General features: G+C 41.4%; 1 protein-coding gene across 1 annotated transcript in view; it reads left to right on the top strand.

The window, feature by feature from the left end:
* The first annotated feature begins 674 nt into the window (after positions 1-674).
* foxo6b (forkhead box O6 b) overlaps positions 675-27,074 on the top strand; it is a 41,701-nt gene continuing 15,301 nt past the window's right edge. The window contains exon 1 of the mRNA XM_042436686.1: positions 675-2,038. Coding sequence (XP_042292620.1) covers positions 1,541-2,038 — 498 coding nt within the window. The 5' untranslated portion in view covers positions 675-1,540. The remainder of the gene's footprint in view (positions 2,039-27,074) is intronic.

The following is a 27,074-nucleotide window of genomic DNA, read 5'->3' as shown; positions in this document are numbered from 1 at the left end:
GATTTACTCCTAGTTATTTGCAGCTGCAGGGGGTGGCTTATGGATTACTACATTAGAAAATACATAAATGTTGACCAAAGGTCATTATGAATCATAAACGCTATAAATCAAGGCTAGGCTCCTTCATTAATCTAATCTACACAGAAACACTATGTGTAACCTTCATATGGTTTTATACATGAAGAGTATAGGCTGTTTGCCTGTAGAGCATCTATAAAAAAAACACACAGGCAGGAAGAATTTCAAACATTAAATTATATTAATAGCAACAAGTTTTCTTTGGAGAGACATGAATTCATTGATTTGATGCACGGTTTGTCTTAATTAGGACATTTAAAAAGAAGAAGAAAACAGGAAAATTAAAGTTAACATTCATCTTTAATTAGAGATAATTCAATTAAAACTCACCTTGACTGTCACTTGTGAAGAAATGGATGAAAACATTATGATGAACTATGTGATTAAATTTGTCTTATGCTGCATTTAAATGACTGCTTTTTGAAATGTATTGTTGGGAACATCACACGCAAACACACACACACGCACACACACACACACCCTTCCCACACCCTCCTCCTCCTCCTCCTCCTCCTCCTCTGGAAACCTGTTCTGGAGGGAGTGACTTGATCCAGGCGGCGTCCAATTATATGGAAGCAGCACTTATTCCACTTTATTCCAGGCTACAGTTAAGTGGCTTGAAGCCTGCAGAGACTACACGGGCTTGTAGTATAAAGGCAGAGCAATAGGAAGAGAGACGGTACCCATGTGACATGTGAACGGAAAAGCTAAAGACAAAGGTAGAAATATCTACTATAAGAAGTGAAGCGTCTGGCGGCGTGCAGAGGAGACACAGAGGATGCTCCAAATCAAATCCATGAAGGCATTTTTTTTTCTCGTCTGGAAATTCACGGCTTCATATAAATGATTCATGAGAGCCTGTTTCTATTTGTAAGGGAGTAATTGCGCTCGCAGTGAGTTTTCATTTCAGCTGAAGCCGGTCACCAGCCAATCTGCAGAGAGACGGTAGAAAAAAAGCTGGGATGAGACCCTGGAGAAAATTATAAAGTCAATTAATTTGGGAGTTGATAAGCGTTCCTTTTAACCTGCACTGGACCTCATCTGTCAAAGGGATCAACTGTTGCTGCAGCCGGAGCGAGCTCAGAGACATTCTCCAAGTGTGTCTGGCTTTCATAATGGATGTTTGACCGTCACTTGGTCCTGCATGCAGCCACACAGCCGGTGTTGTGCAATTAACATGGAAGAGAGACTGATACTGTTGTTGATGCCTCGGATACACCTTCATCTGTCCTGATGTGATGCCACATTGTTGCACCAAGGAGAATGATAATATCCCACACCGCTGCCGGCTTTTACATGTTGGTTGATCATCTCTGTGTGTGAAACAATACAGTTTGTTCTTTTTTCTTTTGTACAAGGGCACAGTTTGGGCATTTTAACTCACTGGCAGACGTCAAAATTGACAAGCTTTTTGTTATAGTGACCTTGCCCGGTTTTGACATCTATTCAGCGGGAGATCATCATGCTGATGATGATGGAGAACAGCGGCATGGATGCGCATCAGGTTGATATCGATTCGGAATTTGAGCCTCACAGCCGGTCGCGGTCGTGCACCTGGCCGCTGCCGTGTCCGGAGGATTTCCCCGGGGGAGAAGAGGCGAGCCGAGGTCTGGCCCTGGCATCGGTCAAAGTGGAGCAGTACAACGTGCCCGCATGCCGGGCCGAGAGAAAGGGCGGCGCACCGGCGGAGATCAAGCACCCAGCCGGCGCCCCGGCCCCGGTCGTGGCCGCTCCTGCCTGCATGTCCGGGGCTGCGCTCGACGTGGCCGGCCAGCTGCGCAAAGCCAAGTCCTCCCGGCGGAACGCGTGGGGAAACCTGTCATATGCAGACCTCATCACCCGTGCCATCGAGAGCACCCCGGAGAAGAGACTCACCCTGTCCCAAATTTATGACTGGATGGTTCGCTTTGTTCCTTATTTCAAGGATAAAGGCGACAGCAACAGTTCAGCCGGATGGAAGGTAGGCCACATGAAAGAATTTTCTGATACCACATGGTGAAGGTTTTAGAGGAGAAGCTACACTATATTTAGCCTCAGTCTGTGTCTGCAGCATAACTCCTTTTCTGCATATTTGAAAGCCACATAATTGACCCTTGGTTCCAGCAATTTATGTCAGTGGCGGGTCCTCATGTCACTCCACACTACGGTGTGTGGAAAGGGGCGGAGAGCATGGTTGGATAAGGGTTCACTGGGTTCATCGTATTTAGGGATGCAGCCTATGCATATAGGAGAAGCCACACTCCCCCTCTTTATGGTTCTCTTTGGATAGGCAAGTCTAACGCGCTGTGACGCATTCATAAAGTGTCTGGTTTCAAGCCTATATTTCTTTGCGTTATCAGGTCACGCCGGGGACAATGTGTGCCTCCGCGACTGGAGCGTCACCCATGCCGCCGGTTGGGTGCTCGGGATAAACCGTTTGGAGCCACCCCGCCCCCCGCGCACGTTGAATTACGCACGGGCTGCGCGAAAGCATGGCACAAGGCGAGGGGTTTAAAGGACAATAACAAGAGATGATGACATGGAGTGTCACAGCAAACAGATGTAACTACAGATTATCCCTTAAATTCAAATTAATATGAGGTTAATCTAATAGATTGGTTGCTGTAATCTACTTAAATTTACCACCCATTCTGTGTGAGGATTAGTAGTCTTTTGTTTCCAAGCCCTGTACTGTAGCTTCCCCGCACACAGTTCTTGATGTTGTAGGTTGACAAAGTTTTGCTTCCACGTGTCACTTTCTTTTTTTTTATTTCAGCCATTTCAGAGTAAGCTGAATATCCTCTAAATCACTTCTGCTGCTTAAAACTGCAGTTCAGTTAATTCATCATAAATGTACACTGTGTTCCAATATCTGGACTCCTGGCATTAAATGTTAATTGTCTAAAGTGGGCTTTAAGTCATATTTAAACACAAGTATATGTCATCTGAATGAGATATTTTTAGGAAAGGAAAAGAAAAAAAAACCCCGCAAGATATATTCAAAAAAAATTTGATCTGCTGTGTTTCCACTCTTATTTTATGACTGTTTATTGAGGTGTTTAATCAAATGGCGATAAGGGTCACTGCAATTGATGAGAATTTCTGCAATGGATGCACATTGTTAACTCCAACAGAAGCGGGGAGTAACTCCAATAACTCCCCTCTTGTTAAATTGACAGCAGGAGTTGGTATTTACTGGCATTATTCTGTCCAAGAGCTTTAAAAAGAGATACATCAACATTATCGTAATGATGGCTGGGAGGCACATTTAAAGGGCCACTCCAGTGATTTAGTATTTTACTTCCATAATGTTGGGGGACTCACAGAAGACAGATTAAAAAAAAGAATGTTCAAAATTGAACCATCAGAGGCAGAGATATCCTAATGTTTAGTCTGACCCTAGATTGAATCAAACTCAAAAACACTGGATCCTACATTTACCATAATGCAACTCAACTGTATCTTTTATTAGACTCTCTTTCAAACTCCTCACCTCCAATTTGTAATACAGGTTTTCTGTTAAAAATATGAAGTCTTGAACCCAAGCCGAGATAACCCTGATGACATCACTCTGACATCATCAGGGTTATTTTTTTCAAACAGAAGACAACAACTGTTATCACAGGCTGAGCGATACTCGTTGTGACGAGTAAACGGGAATTCATGTGTAGAATCGGCGGAGAGCCCCTTTAATACTCTTTTGATGCTTTTGAAATTGCGCTTTGCTGTTTTCTTCTTTACTGAGACAGCCAGGCGATACTGTAAGAAGAACACAGAAGAAGAGGAAACACAAGTTGCTTTGGGATTAACAGGCATTTTACACCATCCGAATGTCTGACGCTCAAGTTGATCCAAAATCCTCTATCTGCCGCTGCTGTCATGTTATCATATCGTTACAGCAGTTTTTGATAAGTGCCATTGTCTCCCTCCTTTTCTCTCACACACATAAACAGGGTTTCTTAAATGCTTGCCTCTGCCTCGACATCTCATTTGGCTCCGTACCAGCCTCCAACTGAGCAGTATTAAGATGCAGATTAATCTCAATAAAATCACCATTTGATTTAGGACTGAGCGGAGTGGCAACAACCCCTGTCCAATCTTTATGGTATGGGGGTTTTAAAATTGGATTTAAAGCATGGCTTAATTCCCGGGGCCTTGTTTGTGCTGCCCAGGGATGCCCAGCTTGATGCCTGCTCCTGTCCCAGCTTTGCACGGAGGTTTTGATTGGCCGGCCTGGCAGGAAGCTGATTGGTGGAGAGAGGCTCCAAGTCAAGGCGAAAAACAACTTGATTCAATCATAATAACACTCCTCAACAACAACAAAAAAAAAAAAAAGGGGGGGGGGGGGGGGGGGGGGGAGACACATGCACGCACATGTTGGACTGTAACAGTTGGCAGTGATTTTAATGAGATTTGAACCACGGAGGTACAGAATATGTATACTCCCTCACACATTCCTGTATGTTTCTGCTTAGATTGGGGGGGGGGTATATATGGATGGATGGTTGGATGGGATGAGTGGGAGGGAAATAAGATCCAGTCAGAGTCTTGCTATTAAAAGCAGTCTTTAAGAGCTGTTGTGTAATCCTGTCTGAGAGCTGCTGCTCAATTCAGCCGCCGGGCTCTTTGTCTTCATCTGGGCCAGCAGCTTCTCCTGCCTCTTAATACCACACACACACACACACACACACACACACACACACACACACACACACGTACTGTACACACACACACTTTTGAGGTGTCACTCACTTGTTTAAGTCAAGCACTAAGGCAACAGCGTCGGATTGGATTTCTTTCACACATTCACACACGTACACACACTTCTTGTGTGGATCATATGGATTGCTTTGATTGTGGTCTCACACACACGCACACACACGCACACACACACACACAATGTTGCTTAAGCATCTGGCAGCAGGGTTACCATGATGACTATGTATGGATTTCTCTGACTGTGGTTCAGTAATTGCGGTCAAGTGTTTTGGCCATGTTTGTTATTGCATCTGAGGTGGGAGGCTGTGTTTGGTCATGTGAAGTGAGTTCAGTTCTGTAGGTGGTCATGGTGGTGGTGGTAGTTGGGGGGGGGGGGTATGATGCACGCACACACACTGTTATGTTCATTTCACAAGTGGCTCTGCGTGGGAATGGATGTGCTGAGCTGTGGCCTGTCTGCAGGCTGTACTGTACACAGATTCAGCACCAGGCAGGTAGAAGCTCATGACTCTACCTGAAGGCTTCACAAAGCAGCACGTTGAAGGCACATCGTGGGTGTATGACTGTTGTAATCAGACTGTGATATAATGAATAGCTAGAAGGCAAACAACAAGCAGCAAGACACGAGGATCAATTATAAATTCAGAGAGGCATTAATTCCTGTTTTTTTTGTCCTAAACTTATGAACGTTTGGTCCGTTTTATGGTATTTTTCACATGGTGAGAGTTTCTTTGTTTTTGTCATGCAGCACCTGAGAGACGGCTACAAACATTAATTATCTAAAGTTGTGTACAGTAATTGCACATGAATGCACAATTCTGGCAAATGTTTTGATCGGTTTGAAGCTGCGTGTTCACACAGACTTCTGTCAAAATGATAGATAATCCCTGCACACAGTATACAGAAGAGTTCTGCTACCTGACACGAACACTACAGGTCGAGACAAAGAATGAGGCTTCAGGTCAAGTTTAATATGTTTTGTGGGTTTGGATTAATTTCAAATTTATTAATTTACTATTTTTCATTCTCTGACTGTGCCAGTCATCTGCATCCGTTCGTGTCAAGTGTTGCAAGTAGATGTACAGTGCCTGACTGGAAGACAGAAAGAGACAGATACTGTGTCCGGAATCACTCATTCACTGGTTTCTATTTAAAAGCAAGTCCAAACACTGAATCATCATCATTTTGCGTCATCACTAACAGGTGTAGAGTTGTAGAAAGTCTATCTATAAAAGTGTGACGCATTGCATTGTGGGATTGTTAGCAGAAAGTAGTGTGAATGTCATGGACACTCCTTCTAGTGTACAATGAGGGCACATGACAGACAGTAAATATGGTTTATAGAGTGTAGCCAATGCGTTTCATTAGCCTGCCAAGCTAACAGTATCCATCAGTATCGAGTCAGTTTGGGTCTCAAATTTGCAGGCACCAGTAAGCACTGGTTATGTCATAGGTACAAGCTGATCTCAGATCTCAGTTTTAGGTCTTTGCAGAAGTTTGTTTAGTATAAAATATACAATGAGTAAAAATAGTAAAAAGTCGCTTATTAAATAGTCAATTATATACATACAGTACAGTACAGAAAACCCTTCAATAACAGACACAAGATAAGTTTAAACATGATAATTGATGGGCAATACACCGAAAAAGGTCTATTTAAGAAATTTACAGTGATGATGGTGTGCATGAGCATTTATTTATTTTTAAAAATTTCTACTCATGCAGACAGGAAAATATTCTTTATAAAGTAGTATGGTACGCTGTATATATGGAAACACTTTTAATTAGAACATAAAAAGATTTATGTCAGCCTTAAAAATAGTCAAGCTGACTTTAAGTAAGTTTACCTTCATCTACTGTATAACGTTGATTGCTGACAAAGTGGATCTTTTCCTCTAATATGCTTGTAATGCATCTCAATGCACTTGACGTAAAGTATTACCGCCCACGCTGATGGCCATCACCTTGCTCTGCCGAGATCCCAGTTGCAGCATATAGAGATGGAGAATAAGGTGCAAAGAAAAAGAGAGAGAGAGAGAGAGAGAGAGAAAAGAGGAGGCAAGGAGACATTTTGAAGAACAAGGTATTATTTGTCTTGCCAATAAAACCCTTTTTGAATTGAATTCAGAATTGAGTGGGAGAGGGAGAGAGGCGGAAAGAGAAAAGATAGAGCGAGTGCGAGAGTGGTGGCGGTGGCCCCTGCTGCTGAGCACATTGATAGCAGCCTTAATGCCTGTGATGCTCCAGCGCCAGCCGAGACAGAGGGGAATTGGTTGGAGATGGTGGAACAGGCTTAGAGGGTTCCCTGTGCCAGCCGGCCTGGCGCTGGCTCAACAGAAAGCCCTCTGCACTGCTACACAGTTATTGTTATTATCACAAAGGCGCAGCAGAAGGAGAGGCAGCTCTCGAGTTGGCGGGCTTGGTGCTGGGTTAACCGGGGGTGGGGAATGGGAAGAGGAATTTGGAAGGCAAAGGGGGTTGGTTGTTGAATCTGGAGACCACAGTAAAACTCATCTGATCAGTCCTGTGAATGGAGAGAAAACAGTTGGGAAGAGTCGTTGGGGGCTTGAATGGAAAGGAGGCCATGCAGAGATGGACAGATTTTGATCCGAGAGGATCAGTTGCCTTGTCAGTTGATGCAGAGCTACAAAAGGCCTTTGAATAGAGTGCAGGCAGCTATCACTTCAATCTGTAGAAGAACTTGGATGTAAACAAGGGATGCACCGGCAGTGGAGGCGGGGTGTTCACTGCTTAAATGAGTCATAGTGGTTGGAATAGAACATAATATTCTCGCCCTCAGCCCTCACACTTCAATCAGTTGGAATAAATCAGCTGGAATAAAATGTTGAGAAACACTCTACAGACGGAAATTCCAGAGAGAAAACCGAGTCCAGACACACAACAGTCAGTCAGGCAGGCGGATCTTGGGAATCATGCCTGGTTGTGTGTCGTAAAATGTCGGCCCAGCACACATTCTCTCCATGTTGTCTACCAGACCTCAGGGCTTCAAAATGTTCTAGTGTCTGGCTTGGACGATGAGCAAAGTGCTAGTCAAAAAACATTCAGTCTTCTGTCCTCACTGTCACACTGTGACTCAGGAACAAGTCACCACGTAATGCTGTTACACTGCTAACAAGGACCATACCAGGGGTTTAGCATGTGTTGTGTGCTTTAGATCACAACTAACCATTTTGCAAACCATGTTGCGTTTTAGAAATTTGGTTGTCTTTGGTGTACTGCTCCAGTCAGCCATTGATTTCCATTCAATTTGCTATGATATGACAATCTATTTGCAGACTCTTTAAACTTGCCTGAGCTATGTAACCCATTAAAGTAGCTCCTTGACTGATATTTAACTTTGAACGTTGTGTTGACTACACTGGGCAGCCATTGGATTCCATTCATTTTAGTATTGTATGAAAACCTACCAGCATACTTTTGAACCTTGTTTAAGTTATGTAATCCCCTACAGCAGGGGTATCCACAGTTTTTTGGCTTGCGAGCAACTTTTAAAACGACCAGCTCAACATGATCTAACAACCAAAAAAAAAAAAAAAAAACCCCAAAATCTCATTGGTGAAAATACATGAAAAATGTACATTTCATTACTGTATGGACCCTCCACAGCACAATACATTTCAATATATTTAAGGCCTCTACCTTATTCTGATGACTTACACTGAATGGAGTCAGCCAGAGTTGCATAATCCGCACAGTAGCTGCTGGTAGCTAGTCTCAAGCAGGCCTCCAAATAATCATCAGTCATAGTGGAACGGTATTTGGACTTAATAATCTTCATGTGGGAAAAGGCTGACTCATATAAATAAGTCAAGCCGAAAAGTGCACTCAATGAGGTAGCACATATCCTCATATTTGGATACTTTTCCTCCAAGAGTAAGTTCCAAAACTGTCCAGATGGGCCCGCACCTTCACTTGAATGTCAGCCTGCAATGACAAGATCTCGTTTGAAAGCATTAACTGAGCTGATCATGTCGACCGCCGTTTTGTCATTTCCTTGCAGCTCTAAATTAAGCTCATTCAACATGTTGGTCAGATCTGTTTAAAATGCCAAATCTAGCAGCCACTGATCATCATGAAGTTGTTTGTATTCTGCATGTTTAACGCCAAAGACAAACTCCCTTATCTCCGGATGGAGCTCTTGAAATCCCTGTAAGAATTTCAACGTCGGCGTGTTGCAAGAGGTCAGCGCGGTTGCAGTCAGCCTCCTCCAGATATGCACGAAACAGCTGCCTTTGAAGAGATCTTGCTCGAATAGAACAGACGATTTTCATTGACACATCCATGACCCCTTTCATGTACAGCATTTTTGTACATAGTGCTTGTTGGTGTATTATGCTGTGATTATTAAGGAAGTTGGGAAATGTGTCCTCCTCCTATTATTTGGCAATGAATCCATTAGAGCGGCCCACCATCGTAGAAGCACCATCGGTGGTGACACCAACTTAGACATTGGAAGCTGGGTTTTGTCAACAAAGTTTTTGAGTGTCTGAAAAATGTCCTCACCCGAGTGTGTTCTTTCATTGGTAACATTGTTAATAGTTCCTCTTTCACTGTCATGTCTTTTAACACCATCCTGATGAAAAAAGTGATAAATGCACAATTGCACTGTATCACTTAGGTCCATGGAATCATCTTGCTGCAGTGAGAAAAGCTCGCAGTCTACTATGTCCTTTCAAACTTGCTGTGTCAAATCATCAGCCATTACTTCACCGCACCATGTAACTGTGCTTCTGGGTAACTGAACAGCTTTCATAGTGGATACTATTTCAGGTTTGTTTTAAAATCCTGAAATGAGTGGAAGGCCTTTTTATGTTTTATGATGGTATGACTCACCCGGAATGATGCCTCGGTGGCTGCCTTTGCTTTTGAATTCGGCTGTGTGAAAAGTGACTGCTGTCCGATTAACCGTGATTTCAGTTCCCTCACCTTTCTCTTTCTCATCTCGCTTTTGGCACATCGCTGTCGTAGTTTTTATGAAGGGTTTGAAAGTGCCTTTCCACATTTCCTTTCTTTGGAATAGCGGTGCTAGTTTTGCATTTTAGGCAAGCGCACTTCGAATAGCACATGGTGAAAAAAAAGTCTTCCTCCCCTTCTGCATGGAAGTGGTAAGTTTTTGGCTTCTTACTTGGTCCCGCACTCATCTTTTTATCATTCTTTTGCTATTACATATTAATTTGAATTGGTGGGCTAGGTTGCTTTGAATGAATGAGGTTAGTTCACTAGAGTTTTCTGTTAGCTAGCTTTGCATTCTGGGATTCTGCGCAGTGCTGACTACAGAAGACGTACAACACTTTAACAAGTTAGTTGTAATGGTAAACTAATGTAACAAAGTTCTCATCAGCAGCAGATTGGCCGCTCTTCATGTCAATCATGTGAAAGAGGGCACAGGGAGGAGGGAGGAAATTTGAAAAATCTGATATTAAAATATGGATTTTTTAAAAAATGGCACACAATCTACCAGCATGGCCTTTCCAATCGACTAGTTGATTACGATTGATGTATTGGGCACCCCGCATTACAGTGACCTTAAATTTGGAAATAATTTTTGTCAGTTACATTATTGCTGTGAGATAATGCAGTGCATACATTTCAAAGCAGTCTGCCCTTCAATTGGACAAACGCTCAATGATAATGTAATATTGACAAAAATCTATGCTAACTGGTCTAACCTAATCTAATTAAGTTATAACAAATGAGACCTACCTGTAATTTGTGTGAGATGATTCAAACGCAACCACCTAGCATAATCCTAAACTGCTTAGAATACGCATGGTAGAGCTGCTTCACTTGAGTGACAAGCTAACGTGACTGTAACACAGTTGCATTCTACAAAGTTGGCAAACAGCCTTAACTTGATCAAATCATTGGCCTCTATGGTATTGAATCCAAAGTACGTCTACACATTACTTCTCAGATGGTTTGGTGTCATCACTTGCTAGTTTAGTCAGTTTCCGAAGATAACAATTGCCTAGTTTACTGATAAATTATGAATTTGGACATTACAGATCAAATTTAAGATTTTTTTTTACCACATTCAAATACATTTGAATATGACATATGGGAATGAATGGAAGTCGATGGTAGCAGCTGACAACATTCATTCAAAACAATTAAAAGATACCATCATAGTTTGCAAAATGACTACTTGTGACGTAAGATATATGGGATTGATTGATTTTCACACTATACAGAATTGAATGGCAATCTATGGCTGTGTGGAGCGAAGACAACATGCATCCAGAATTTCTTAAACACAACAGCACAGTTTGCAAAATGGGTACATCACATGTACCCATTTTGTACCCATGTGATGTGATTGTTTGATTTTGGAAACCAAACAATGGAAACCAAAGGCTGCCTGGAAGGTAGGAAAAATACATCAAAAACTGTAAACAGTCAGCAAAAATGTGAAGTTTACATGATTTGATGTTAAGGAGCTAAAACTTGCAGATTGGTGTAGTGATAGTATGAAAGCTATGAGAGGGTTATTGTAAATCACTAAATTCTTTACTTTCCTGCTATAATTAATATGACAAACTGTGAGTAACAATACAAAACACACAAAAAATGTTTCATGAAACACTTTCAACTAACCTTGAAAGACAGCCATTACACAAGGAGCTGATTTTGAAATACAGTCGCCCTAACAAACCTAATACATCAACTCATAGCAGCAACAAACTGATTATAATCCCAATGGAATCAGTGCAAAAATCTTATAATGTAATCATGCATCTGAAATTGCACTAAATTTTAATGTGATTAATGACACAGTTGCTTCATAAAGTATTCAACCCCCTAACTTTGTGCATATTGTACTCATTATACTATGCACCAATTTTAATAAATCATCATGCACTCACAGTGTGTTTATAATGGGCTTTTGATGCCTTATAATGCCTTATGAGCACCACTTCAAGTAATGTGTTGCCCTTATTTTTACTGCAAATGGGATTCCTTTTTGAGTTCCTGCACATGCTAAAATGGGTTTGATAGAAGTTTGTATGGATCTGAAGATTCGGTGTGTGTGTGTTTGTGTGTGCATCTGCTCTTGTTGTTGTGTTGCTCGGTCTGATGGGAGTCCAGGTCCAGGGGGTACAGCTCTAGTTAATAATTCAGATGAGGCTCATTATCAAGGCAGCACAGATCTCTCTCTGATTCCACCTTAATTGCAGGCAGGATGTGCCTCTCAGACACTCTCAAAGTCACTCCCCCTCCTGTCTGCAGCTGCAAATGACTACCACACTCTCTCTCTCTCTCTCTCTCTCACACACACACACACATACACAAGCACACACGGGTCTCCACTGGTACTGTTCCAGACCTCACCTCTTCACAGCAGGTCCCCTCGCTGACATCAGGCCAGTATCTTTACGTGAGCAGGTGAATGGACATTTGGAGATGAGTAGATAAATCCCACTCAGAGCTTACTGACTATCACAGTGTATTGTCTCAGAGGCCAGGCATGTGCTCCTATTATGAGTCACTTACATTTTTAATCAGATCTTCATGAGGGCTTTCTCCTGTTGGAGGGCCCAGAAAAGCAAGATTGATGGGAGGTAATCAGTCAGAGGACAGCAGCTCTGTGATTAATGCTGCCGGAGAGTGAAACTCTCAGCGTCACGCTGTACAACCTGGATCACGGCTTTTCAACCCCAAAACTTCTGCAGAGTTGAAGAGGGGAGGGCATGTAAAAACAAGAGCACTGCTGCTGCTTGACAAGTAGAATCAGACTTGTGTTCCATTTAAATTATGGCCTGCTATTTCACAGTGAAGTTACTGTTAAAAAATGTGATTGCACCAGATATCACAATTAATATCAGTCAAACAGAACAAATTTACAATGCCTATATGTTAGTGTATGAAGTATAAACTAACCTGCCATAACGTATCAATGTGTAGATCCTAGATCCTTCTTAAAGATTTGTTGGTCATGGTGAGCTGTAAGGTATGTGAATAAATGTGTCTAGCATTTGTGCTGCTTGTATTCTTAGAAACATTAGCAGTTATTAGTCGTAGCTTGCTATTGTCAAGTCAAAGACAAATTTCTGGAGTGGGAATGGTATTCTGAGTCGCTGAATCGATTCAGTTGTGATAGGTGGACATCGCTTTTTCATTGGGGAGCTTTTAAGTGGACATTTATACTAATGTTAATGATAATGGTCTTCTCTGCAACTCAATAGACCTAGTGTAGTGTTCGGGACTCTTAGACTTAGATCTCTGACTTACTTTTGAATAAAGAAGTGAAAGGAAATCAATGGCCCCCCAACCCAATGAGGTGAGGTAGACCAGCACAGCCAGGGCTAGGGTAAGAAAACCTATCACATTCAACAACTTACTCATATTTAGAATTTCCTTTTAGGTACAAAAAAAATTCATCCGCCTGTCGTGTACAGTTAATTTCCACAGGTTATCAACACCTATTTGATTTAAAAATTATAATCCTTAATCTGACTACATTTGGAGTTTAAAATAAGTACAAATACAGTAAATAAATAACTTCATGTAAAATGTATGTTTTGCAATTACTGCAATAGTGTCGTAGTCTAGATCACAACCTTTTTAAAAGCAGACATTTTGATTAGTCATAATAGGAAATAAAGCACAGGTGTAACTAATAACATTAACAATGTCTCCATTGTATTCAAGTGTCTCAGTAAATCAGGACAGCATGACAGTGAGTTAGCCTTGTTTGGGACTAGCCCGGATGTTTTCAATGGAAAAGTTTTGAAAAGCGTCTGGCACTGCTCTTCATTGGAGGTGGGGAACCAGTTGGTCTTGAAGGCTTCTCTCTTGTAAAACAAAAAATACAGTTTGGAAACACATCTGATAAAGCATAAGTTTCACTGTTGTGTCAGTTGTCCAAGTTAGGGGGGAAAACCACCCACTGCAATGGCGATTCTCACTGTGAAGTACCAGTGGTACTTTTCTCTGTCCGAGGAAGATACCGCACTTGAAAAATAACTTGGACAAGTGACACAAAAGTAAGATTTATGCTTTATAAGAAGTCTTTTCAAACAGTATGTTTCAGTTTTACAAGAGAAAAGACCTCAAGGAGCGGGACTAAGTGGTTGGTTTGGCAAAGGTACATCTGGTTAACTTCCCCGCCTTCGATAAAGAGCAGTGCACAACCGCTTTGGGTAAACCGTTCTTCCTTTATAGTTGTCTTGGTATGGATTTGTGATATCAAAGTGTTGCCAGCTGTAATAGTAGCTTCAAATTTTTTCAGATCCACTAATTTCACTACTGACACGACTACATTTGCAGAAGGATTTGAAGCTCAGTGGTGTGAGATTTCTTCTTTTTACTGGGTGATATTTTTGTGAAACAAACTTGGCCGCAATTGGAATAGAACATGTAGCCTTATGGAGCTTTATGGCTGTGTTGATTATGTTGATGATCAAATCTCATGTATGTGCACCTCCTTGTGAACAGGTGGCATTCATCAAGTTGAAGAGCGCTTTGTGGCAAGTTTGTGCAGTTACGATCTGATGTGGAACATTAATACGGGCAAGGCACAAGGAAAAAGTAAAAGAGGTTTAAGGATAAGAAGACAAAAATGTTCTTGCATGAGGCCCAATAACTGAGTTAATTCAGAAGAGCTAAAATAGTATCTGACAATTGGAGAGTTTCAAAACTACTACGGATTTGTACAGTGAAAGATGCTGAAATGTTAATTATTTGATGGAGATTAATATTGCAGTGGTTAAAGAACACTGTAGTAAAAAGCTAATCTATCATTGTACAAAACTATCAATCACCCTTAATGCGTATTGTTCTCAGTGTCATTCAGTCATGTTCAGGTGATGTTCAGCATCAATCAAGTCACATTCATTTGCTGGCAATTGAATCAATTTCCATTAAAGATGTCTGTAATTGCACTTTGATCATAGTTGATAAAAGCCAGTTGAAAATTAAAGCCATTAGTGTCTAAAGAACAGGATCATTGGCTGTGTTTTAACCAGACTTATTTGCTCATTGTCTTTTGTAAAGTCTATTAAAGCAGTTGCTACACTCAGGAAGGTGTCTGCTAACGATGTCAAGTTGAGTCTAGACATAGAAAAAGAACAACACGCCTACTGTCTATTGTCAGCACAAAGACGGGTCAGGGAAGAGTATTTTCTCTAATGAATATTCATCAGTCCAACGGCATATTCGGACAAATTACAATAAAAGCCTTTCAAGCCGAAGCTGAATAGAAATAATTTACAATCTAGTCATTTTGGAGATTATTAATCAAACATCATTAAACTGCTTTAAATCACAGTTAAGCAGATTTATACTATGGTATGTACAGATCGTACAAATTGTGTGTGTGTGTGTGTGTGTGTGTGTGTGTGTGTGTGTGTGTGTGTGTGTGTGCGGTCGGTCCGGGAGGCAGACAGAGGTTAGCAGCGTAAGACGGCCTCTCAGTGGAATTCTGTGTCAGTTTGATGAAAATAGGTCAGGATTCAGAGCCCGGCGTTTAGCATTCGGCCCATGTGATGGCTGACGCCGAGCCTGACGACAGCTAGCCTCGAATGAACTCCAGACTCTTTCTGTCTCTGCATTTCTCCCTCCCTCCATCCCCACCTCCCTCCTCTCTGTCTTTTTCCCTCCCCATTTCTCTGTAATCTAAACTCTGTCCTGTCATCCTCTGTCTCTCTGCTGTGGCTTCCATCGCTTTGAGCTCACGTACAGAAATTCAAATCTGCGGCCGTAGATTAAGCCCGCTCCTCCACAGAAATTGCACTTAAATCCACAATAGTCTGCGTCTGGTAGAATTTATTTGATTTAGATGTACTTTTGAGTATTGTAGTCCCGCTTTTGAGAGAGAAAATAGATGTGCTGTGAAGTTTTATGAGGATAATATTTCAACTGTGGCCAGCAGTGACCTAACTTAGCATAAGGTCTACAATATGTTTGGTCACCACTAGAAGGGCTTGATTTATTACTCTCCTACAGCGCAGGCCCTCATCTCTCATGTCTGCCATGCCTTAAAAATGATACTCTTAAAGGTGAATTCGCTTACAGATTAGCCAGTTCAATGTTTGGTTAAATCAGAGGCACAATTGAATCACAACAGCCACCTCTGGAGCGTGGAGAATTGGCTGTACACAAATAATGAGTAAATGTAAAGCTAACAACAAGAGGAGATAATTGAAAAGACTGCTGCAAGGTCAATTCTGGTAAGTGAATTTTCAGATAAGGTTGGTTTGTGTACAAATAGATTACCAAGACAGAAAAAGGTTGTTTCATACCCTTCAAAACACTGTCTTGTTGCCTTAGAGGGGTCGCTGTCTTAGCCAGCAGCTAATTTAGCAAAACAGCTAATGTAATTGTGAACACTAGCCACAGTACTTCTAGTTTTTGCTCTGCTAGCACCATCCACCACGACTGAGGTGTTTATCAGTTCATCTATCCAATACTACTGCAAGATATTTACGATTACTGGCCAGATTGTCTTAAAATTTAGTATGGATATCCATAGTCTCCAGATTTTGATTCATAATGATTTTGATTAGCCCATTAGTCTTCCTTTACTGCCATTGGGAGGACACATTTTAGAACATTTGGGAGTACCGCAGCACCAAAGCAAACAGCTGATTTAATAAAAAAGAGGTGCAACACTTTCTCAAGGATGTAAATGCTGGATTTATTTAAAAAATCAAAGGCATAATATTTAGATAGTAATTAATTTTAGTGGAAGTATATTCATGCTCCCAAGAGGATGAACTCTTATGATTGAAATAACCCCATATACACCTTTACCTGGACAAATTCTGTATTATTAATCTGCAACTAATAAGGCTCTGAGAATTGTAAAATCATAAGTAAGTTTTTAGTTCTTTTCAGCATCTTCATATTGTTCACTGCAGTGATCATTTCAGACTGTAAGCGCACTAGCTTCATTTTTTAGGTTCCTGATGTGCTGTCAACAGATCCATCAGTAAATGAGAGAAAATCAGATGTGTTTACAACAAGTAAAATAATCACATATATCAGCAATTAAAAAAATCACCTCTGGTAACTAATCTGGTTTTCAGTGATTTGAATACTGCGGACTTGTCTTCACCGCAAAAGTACGATATCAACTAATTAGTGTTTGCTAATTCTGTGGCCCCATCATGTAGAGGGGCCCTATGTCAAAATCTAGTTGTAAGATCCTATTATTTTTTATTGTATTGGGCTCACATGTGGACACTCCTAAATTAAGTGTTAAATCAAATTACCACAAACGAACCAACATACAGAATACCTGGTGTACTAGCTAGTCTCTGGGTGTCTGTGTCTATAATGACACTGTCATGTGTAGATAGCGGTAGATGGGGGATCAATAGGGGCCCAACAGTAAACCCCCTATCAGGTTTATATGGCCATTCTAATAACATTCAGCAATAAAAGTAATCATGTTTGTTTATTCCTGAAGAGAAGACCACGTCATTAGTTTAGAAAAGCCGGTCAAAGTTGTTCAATAGTAGAGTACTTCCAATATGGTTGCCAGCATATCAGTAATATCACCTGAAAGTCCTCTTTAGAAGAATAATAAGTTGGATGCTTGCACAAGTGTACATGTCCGTTGTGTTTATTTTCTGTAAAGCTTGATTTGTCTGTTTCCTCCTTTGTCAGCCTTTACCTTGTGAAGTGTTAGATTGCTCCTCCCTAACTGATTTATTGGCCCTCTGAAAGTCTGACTTCATCAAATCCTTGATACCGCTAGTCATATATACTGTCTTTGATGAGTGCCAGCGAAGTCGATGTGTGGATTTAATAGCAGCATTAATCTGGCTGTTTAATGGTGTTGTTGAGTGGAAGGTGGTTACCGCAAGACGCAGCACTAAAAGATGAGTTATGGGACCAGCCGGCGAACGATGAAAGGGCAAAATGCAAAGCAGTTGTGATGTGGAGGAGAGTGGCGGAATTAAACAAGGTCTTCCTATACTGTACAGGGGGAGAGGACTAAAGCTAGTTACTGAACATGGTGTGAATTAACATTTCAGACATCACTGTCTTAAGTTTGCAGCAAGTTGTCACCGGTTTGTAGGTGTTGCTAAACACAGTCTGAGGTGATATTTTATTTGTTGGCACCGTTTGCGTCTCTGCTAATTTACTGAGACTACATGATAATTTATTCTCATGTCACATTTTATCAGATTACACAAATGTGCTTCATTTCTCATCTCATCATAACTGCGTTTAGCTAATGAACCTTGTACAACATCATACACCTTTTTTTCAGGTGTTTTTTTCCAAAACAGTCAACATTGCAGCGTGTCGTTTTTTTTGTAATGAGGCCCAGTAAGGACTTTATGCCATGTTTAATTGGATGTGGTTATGAAAAAGGTTACACCAGTATACTGTGATGATAATAAGCTTTTATTATGTATTGTGTGCCATCAGCCAACTGTACTTAAATACAATTTTGGGATACATCATTTTTCTCCACTACATTTACATACAAATCATGAGCAGCTCATGAAATATGATATTAATATTGATTAAACTGCCCAAAAAACTAATTAAAATGAGCTTTAATTCATCAGAAATATAAATTCTTTTACTTTAGGTATACTAATACTAATATAATAATACTAATACTGCTAATACTAATACTAATACTAATAATACTAATTCTAATACTTCTATAGTTATATAAATATAAAAACTCTCATCTAACAACTGCATCTCACAGTCCTCATCAGCGGACGGAGTTCATTCCATTAATAAATACTAATAATATATTGAATGCAGAGTTTTGCTTGTAATTAGCTTCTTATTATGAGTGATGGGCTTTTACATGAACACCATTTTCTATCAAAGTTGGAACAGTTTTTGTTATTTCACTGAAAGTGATGTCACATTCTTCCTTCCACCAATCAGGATGTATGCTTTACTATTTATGGTGCCAGCCCACTGTCAATCAAATCTGATCAAACTACTCTCTCACAGTCCTGATGAAGCAGATCTGTTAAACTGTGAATAGATAATAACTGAGGATAATATTTCTGAACGTTAACTGTTGCATATTCAGTCATAAATATTATAGAGGAATACTTTTATGAAGATTTGAAGTCAACCAAGCTTTAAGTAAAATTCCACCACTGATTACTTGTATCTAATACATCATTTTGACCAGCTGCTGTCACATGACTGTAATCAAAATGATAATATCAAGAGTTTAAATGATGTTTTTTCACCCTGATAGATAACAATACTCTTGGAGGTAGTGTGAACATTTAAGAATATTGAATTATCAAAAAGCATTCAATTTGCTATTTTAATCAATTTCCACATATATTGACAGATCTAGTGTAAGATGCCAGCTGAAGCAAACAGTAATGAAGCCGACGCGAGGACAGAGGAGGACGGGATGGTCGTAGCGCTGCGATTGCGTGACTGAGCAGTGCACGGACCTATGTAATTCTCGCAAGACGGATATTAAAGACGCAGCACTGAGGCCTTCCCTCCGCTCTGTCCCTGCACTCCCTCTCTCCCTCGCCTTCCCCATTCTCCCTTTCCCTCTCTTTCCCTTTCTGTCTACGTCTCTGCTAATGATCTGCTCCGCCTGTCGCTGCCTGGCTGACTGATGCCCACTGACAGCCCCACTCATGTGGAAAGGCTGCAACCCTCCACCCCTCCCCTTCACACACACACACACACACACACACACACACACACACACACACACACACAAACAGAGTAATGAACTCCTACACATCCGAATGCTACATATTTACTATGCATGTGTGACACACATGCGCCATGCACGCCAACTTGCATAAGCGCTCACGGTGAGATAGATAGATCTACATTAACAAATCACGCCCATTTGTTCAGTCACATGTCAACAGACATATATGTAGAACAGATGACAAACACACAAATAGACCACACCACAGTATGCCTTATCCACAGATAGCACTCATCCTCTTCTATACTGTGTAGCATCCTTATAGAGCAGCTGACTTCCCATCCATGCATTTTTATGCAAATGACAACATATTGAATTAGATGAGCTAAATGGGAAATGGCACATCTCAGTGAAATTCCTGCAATGTCGCAAAATAGTTTTTTGTTTGCTTGAGGCAGAAAACTTTTCGTTGATAAAGAAATAATGTAATAAATAGAGATGGGAATGTATTAGTCATATGAATAATATTCAGGTTTGACACGATAAGCTTGGTAAATGCCTCAGTCTTTCAACAGTTAGTGTGGAAAACATAAAATATTTCTGTTCTGACAAAATAACAAAAGAAAAGGACTCATAGTTGTATGACATTTACTTTGTTTGCATTTGTAGAAAGCATCATATGACACCAAGTACGGTATTTACACATTCAGAAAACCTATTTATCCACTAGAAATACTACCCACTATTGCTGTAATATTGCAGCAATATTATATTGCACTATGTTTGCAGAATGCAAACATAGTGCCTCCTTTAAAAAAAAAAAAAGGGCTTTGGTTGACAACTCTAATCGAAACATTTAAAAAAAAAAACTGCTGGTAGGTGAGATTTTCTCCCAATATTAAATGTATTTATGCGCACATTAACCAGCCTGAGATGAGGCAGAAACACTCCAGTGGTGCTCAGAAATAAATCGTCGCCACTTCACATATTTAGCAACACCTACAAATTGCAGCTTGTGGATGTAGCCTACTTTCTCAATAAAATAATAACTGGAAAATCTCCATTCTTTCATTAGAGTGTGCTCAAGCACTAACGCGGTATTCTCCTGCTGCTCGTGCTCTTAATTACTAATTGGCCCTTACTAATAATAAACAGTCATGCATATGGAAATCTGATCAAAATAGCTTATTTGAATCAATTCAGGGTAATTTATTCACACAGACACCCAGTGAAGTATTGATCAACTCTACAATAAATATATAATCAATCTGTTATATATATATCAATGAATGACACTGAATTGTTCAGATCTGATTTTTAACAGGATACCAATTTATCTAACCGTACACGGCTCAGTCCCGCCCCAGCATCTCAACATCAGGGCCCTGCCTGGGGAGTTTCAGGGAGGTAAGAAATGAGGTCAGTAAGCAACACTCTGATGCAGGGCGACACCCCTGGGCTCCCCTCAGTCCCAGCCTGCACACGGCCCACAATCCCCCAGCTGATGGCTCAGCCTTGCCGTTACACTCAGCCGGGGTTACGCAAGGCTCTGTGAGGCCTGCCGGCTCTGGCACAGATTAGAGCGGGAGACTCGGCCAGGTTCTTCACTGCTGTACAGTTTACACGAAATATATCTGGGCTGGAGACCAATATGAGAGTTAAAGAGGAATACAGATCATACTGTAGTGGATCGGGGACTGTAATCTTCTGCCAGTGCATAGTTTTTTTTTGATTTAATAGAATATTGGGTACCACTTTTTCATAAGGCACATTAGAAAGTCAGACCTTGTGACTTATAATTGATGGCTTTTATAATGGTTAATAAAGTAATACTTTATAGATCAGTTATATGCCATTAATAGCAGTAAGGTTTGGGTAGTCAGGTAGTAAAAAATAGTCATCAATAGATGTGCATGAGCTTCTCACTGTCTAATAATCCTACAGTTATACATGTCATTAAGTCATCAATAAAGTCTAGTGATCATCAATTCTATAGTTACACTAATAACTGCATGACTAATAAATTGTCATTGATAAGGAGACATGAGTTATTAACATTATGGATGGTTGTAAGTCATTTATAAAGGACTTTTTACAATAATCCATCAGGTCTGCAGTTGTAAATGTTAATACATATCAACCACTGGATGGAGATCAACACCAGCCAGATTTTTCACAACTTCGCATCCCATAATGTGTTCTCAATAACGGCTAATAACTGTCCTATGCAGTTCTATAGGAATGGTGACATCAGTCTCATAGTCCACCACTTTTGTCCAGACTGAAATATCTCAATATCTATTGGATGGATTACCATAAAATTTCGCACATTCATGATTCCCATGTGATGAATCGAAATGACTTCGGTGACCCTGTGACTTTTTCCGCAAGTGCCACCATATAATTGACATTTGAGGTTTTGAATTAAATGTCTCCACAACCGTTGAATTACCATGAAATTTGATACACTCATCCATGTTCCCTCTGATCCTTTAACTTTTCCTCTAGTGCCATCCTAAGGTCAAATTTTCAATTTGTCCTTAACTTTGGTTTATAACCAAGTACCTGCAAAGCTAATGACACTCCCATCATCATCAGCTGCACTTTGTGGTTTGGTGCTAATTAGCTAATGTTAGCATAGCGTTTAGCTCAAAGCACAGCTGCCCCTAAAAGCAAAGCCTCACAGAGCTGCTAGCATGGCTGTAGACTCTTCTGGTGAATTACAGGATATTTGTACAAGTCAGTCAATTCAAATAATGAGGTTAGAGGGGAAATCTTTGGTGAAACTGCTTACAACTCATATGTATATGTAGCTTGTGAAAAGGAGTCATACATAGACACAGCTTCATTTTAAGGGATCATAAGCCAAAGCGGTCAAGAACCACTGCTTTATTACAAACTATAGAATTATATTAAACAATATCTTATTTTTAGTTATTCATATTAATAAACAATTCAATCTCCTGATGAAGCCCATGTAAGCATTTCTGTTCAAACATACATGTCTAACAAGAAATGAAACGAAACAGGACTGTTAGAAAAGTTTGACACACACACACACAAAAAAAAAACACACTGAAAAACAAAAACCCATTATCATTTTGTTTCAATTAACAGGACGGGTTTCCAACTTTGTTAGCTGCCGTCCGACCGTCGAGAACATTGAACTTAACTTCGCAGTTCAAGAAAACGCGACGGCGCTTAGATGTGCAGCAGCAGGAACTTCAAGCCTCTAATGAAGTTTCTTGTCTACTCTTTGAAAGACTGAATGCTCTGCTATACTCCACCCCTCAGCTATCAGCTTGACCCCCCTCCCCTCCCACTTCACACACGCACACACACACACACAAACACGCACACACAAACACACACACACACACATGTGCAGACACTCAAACACACACACAAAAAAAACACACATTCCAGCATCCCCATTAGCAATTCATGAGCGGCGTCTCATTAGACTTTAAGTTTTACCATAGGCCTCTGAAGTATATGGCTGGAGCAGTTATTAATATTTCATAGTCTCCCATTGAGGAGCTAAAAACGAAGTCGACCCGCTTCCACTACAAAGTGACTCGCGCTCCTCTCTTCTTCTACTTCTTTTTTACCCCCTCTTCTCCCTGTTCGTTAGACTGTCTCTCTCTTTCCCTCTCCTTGCCTTTCGCTCCTACGCCGTCGCTTTCTCTCTTCAGCTTCCTCGCTTCCGATCCCTCTCTGCCACACAGACCTTAACTCAAACTGACTTAATTGGGCTGTCTTTGTTCTGGGAAATGTGGGCATACCTTCCCCTTCTCCCCAGCAGAGAGAGAAAAGAGAAGTAGAAAGTGAAGAGGGGAGGGAAACGACAGAGGAGGAGGGAAACCATGGAGGAGAAAACTGAGTGAACCCCGATTACTCTATGAGTACTCCCTGTGCCATGCTTGGTTTAGGGGCGCTCAGGGGTGGCGGGGGGGGGATGGAAGGATGAGAGTGTGTGTGTGTGTTTGTGTGTGTGCGTCTGTGTCTGTGTGTGGAGAGGAAGATGGGGAGGGGAGTCTCGAGGGTTCATGGGGTGTCTGTCAGACTGGCAGACAGGAGCTCTGCCCCCGAAACAAACCCATGCATGAATAAGTCAATAAAGCCATGTCTGTGTGTGTGTGTGTGTGTCTGAGGGTGAGGATGAGTGAAGAGAGGGAATAGGAGAGCATCAGATGAGGATGAGGGTGATGAGGCTTCTTGTTTCCCAGCGTCTGTGACAATGAGACAGACGCCACATTCCCTCACAATGAGAACCAGACCGAGGTGCAGAGAGAGAGAGAGAGAGGGAGAGAGAGAGAGAGAGAGAGGAGCACTTTGAATTGGTTGGGACATTTACAGCATGTTGGCTCATTGCACGAAATTGGTTGGAAGCAAAACTATGTGGATGCTCTGTGCTGCATGTGTATGTGTGTGTGTGTGTGTTCTGCACAGGCCTAAAACTGAGACCTGAACTCAGCTGAACCCGACTAAACCTGGCTGGTACCGCTGAATGTGAGACCCAAACCTGACTCAATATCTGAGGTTATTTGTTTGTTATTCATTTTTTTCAAAGACAAAGAGATATACTTGGTTCAGATTGACAACAAAATATTTTCTCGCTTATATAAAAACACTGCCAAAAGTATATGGACACTCTTATTAATCTCAATCCAAAACCGTGGGCATTAATCTATTGCTATAACTTATATAACTCTTCGGGCTTTCTGCTAGATTTTGGAACCTAACTGCAGGGATTTGCTCCCATTCAGCCACAAGAGCATTACGTAGGTCCAACACTGATGTTTCGTGATAACGCTTGGCTTACAGTCGGTGTTCATCCCAAAAGTGTTGAATGGGGTTGAGGTCGAGGCTATGTGCAGGCCAGTCAAGTTCTTCCACACCAAACTGGGAAAAACATTTCTTTATTGTGCTGGCTTTGTGCACTGGGCCATTGTCACGAAGAAACAGCAAAAATTCTTCCCTATACTGGTGCCACAAAGTTGTACTGAGGTCTAATTGGAACTAAAGGGCCTCACCCAAATCATGAAAAACATCCCCAAACTACAAGGGTGTCCACATAGTTTTGATCATATAATGTAATTAATCGAACAACATCCAAATTGTGGCCCGGCAGCCCTCCAGCACAAAGCACCAGTAGCTTATACCAGCTAATAAGGCATTCCTCTTGTGTGTTTGGTAACAATGCCACAAATTGCAACCAGTTGCCAGCACTATGGCACGTCATATATAGCAGCTCATAACTGTTAATTATCTGCTTACCTTTTTGTCCATACCAAGATCAACTCTGTCTTTTCTCAACGTTGGCCAGATGAAAATGGCCGGTAAACTCCGAATGTTTTTCCCAGCTGAGTTTGACAGTCATAAATGAGAACAAAATGAAATACAGTCATGATTACGATGCTCTCTATTAGTAGAAGTTGTGGAGTTATGTGGAATTCTTCACAGCCCTGAACCAGGCCTTTATCCACATCTTTAAAGCCTGACTCAATTAAACCCGACAAGTACTGGCCTATGTGATGTAAACTCCTTCCAAGACCTGAAGCTATAATTTTTTACTTTTATTTCACACAGTCAGAGAGAGAAAGAAACACATTTCTTGATCAATTCTTGATGAATTACACCCAAAAATAACCAAACCCAACCCAATCCAATTCCAAAGCTTTATGCAACAAAACAGCCTGAACCCAACCCAAAACCTAATACTTTGTTGGGACTTGTCAAGTTCAGGGTGGGTAGCAGAACTCTAAGCAAATGAGTTTTAAAGTAGTTGTGACTGTATGCTAATAACGCCCTCCTTAAACAAGTTTTTGATTTATTTCATCCATTCCGAACTGTTAGCTCACCAGGCTAATGCAACTTGAGGGCTATGCTGCCATCTTTCCCTTTTTTAGCATGCAAGTAACCATACCATGACCAGAGTTTCTTTACCATTACAGCAATCTTTCCTTAACCTTTATCATATTGTGGTTGTAATGCACAGATATTGTAAAAAATTAAAAGAGAATAACGAAATGTTGGTATTAGATGTTAAAAAAAACGAATGCAGGGTTCTTCACAACCGTCCAATATCAATGTAATGTCTGACAACAGGGTTGGACACACATGGGAGGAGATGATGTGGCACAGTCAGTCAGTGAGAGAAAGGGGGAAATTTCTTGATAAATAACATTTGAAACCCACCCGAAAACAGGAGCTTTACGCAACAAAACGGGCCTCCTGCCACCCGACCTCAAACCTAATACTTTGTTGCGACCTGCTGGGTTCAGATCAGGTAAGCAGAGCTCACTGACTGTAGGGGTGAGAGTGTAGGCACTTTAGGTGTTAATAGGTTGTAGCTTTGCAATTACGGCGCCCCTGACGCACATGTGCACACGAACCAGTCCCTGGCAATGAAAAGAATGATTTAATAAGAACGAATGAAGTAAGACAGAGAAAAGGAAAGAGAGAAGAGAAATGTGGGGAAGAGGGAAGGGGGGGTGGGGGGGGGGGGGGGGGGGGGTTACAAACAGTGACAAAGAGAAAGAAATGGAGGATGGAAACAATTCAGTGTCCTTGGAAACCAATAAGGCTAATTTGAATTTGAGACTGAGTACTTCTCCTCTCTTCTTTTGCCTTGTATGACCTCCGCCTCGCCCTTCTTCTGCGTTCCCCAATCAGTTTAATCTCTCTCTGCTCATCCCTCCCAGATGCTCTCCCTCTCTCCCTCTCTTTTCTCTCTCTCTCCCATCCGTCGTTCATTACCGCTCACTCTCACCAAAGCAGATTTCTTTCCATGACGGATGGGCTCTGTGAACGCTCGTCCAAAAGCACTGTCAGATCTTCTGCTCGCGTAGTAAAAGCCGAGAGGCGGGCGGTTCACTTGGGGACATGCGTGGCATTATGGGATGGGGATTGAGGGAGTCAAGAAGGGGTTTTGGGTCGGGAGGGGGTATTTAGCGTCATTTTGGCGTCTTTGTCAACGCCTGGATCTCGTTGTGGTTGGCCAGGCAATGATCATGTTGTCCATGGGAAAGCTGCCGCACGCACATTGCTGCTTTCAAAAGAGAAGGGGGACTTTTTTTTTTTTTCCCAACGTCTCCCTCTTTTCCTGCTCTCACCCCATCAATTTCCCCCGCGCATTATTTCAACAGTCTCTGTGGTTCTTCAACAAGCTCGTTGCCTCGCAGGCATCTTTACAAGTCACCCTCTTTCAACATCTTAACCATAACCCCCTCCAGCCTTTCTCTCCTCACTTCGTTCTGCCCTCACTTTTCCTCCCCGTCTCTCTTTCTCTCTCTGTCTACGATGGTCAGGTCTCATGGGGGAAGACAGTTGGCAGGATGCAGACTTGCTGCCATGGCAACAGGAACCCTCCCTCTCCCTCAGGTCTCCTTAGCAACTAGTAGCTTGGCATTGTAGTAATGAGCTGGCCCAGCATGCCATGCTAGTGAAGCACGAGATGTGTGTGAGTGTTAGTGTGTGTGCGTTTGTGTGGCTTTGTCTTGCGAAGGGTGATATGCACACTGTCAGAGCGGGGTTTTATTTCTACCATGATGTCAACTGATGATACAGAATGAAAAGTTCTGTTAACTTTGTCAATATGGATATCCTCTCTCCCCACGTCTCGTCAGTTTCTCTTCATTTTCCAAATACGTATCCTGTCTTG

Source organism: Thunnus maccoyii, chromosome 15 (assembly GCF_910596095.1).
Source record: "Thunnus maccoyii chromosome 15, fThuMac1.1, whole genome shotgun sequence".
In the NCBI taxonomy this organism is placed as follows: domain Eukaryota; kingdom Metazoa; phylum Chordata; class Actinopteri; order Scombriformes; family Scombridae; genus Thunnus; species Thunnus maccoyii.
This window is presented reverse-complemented; position numbering and strand designations above follow the sequence as displayed.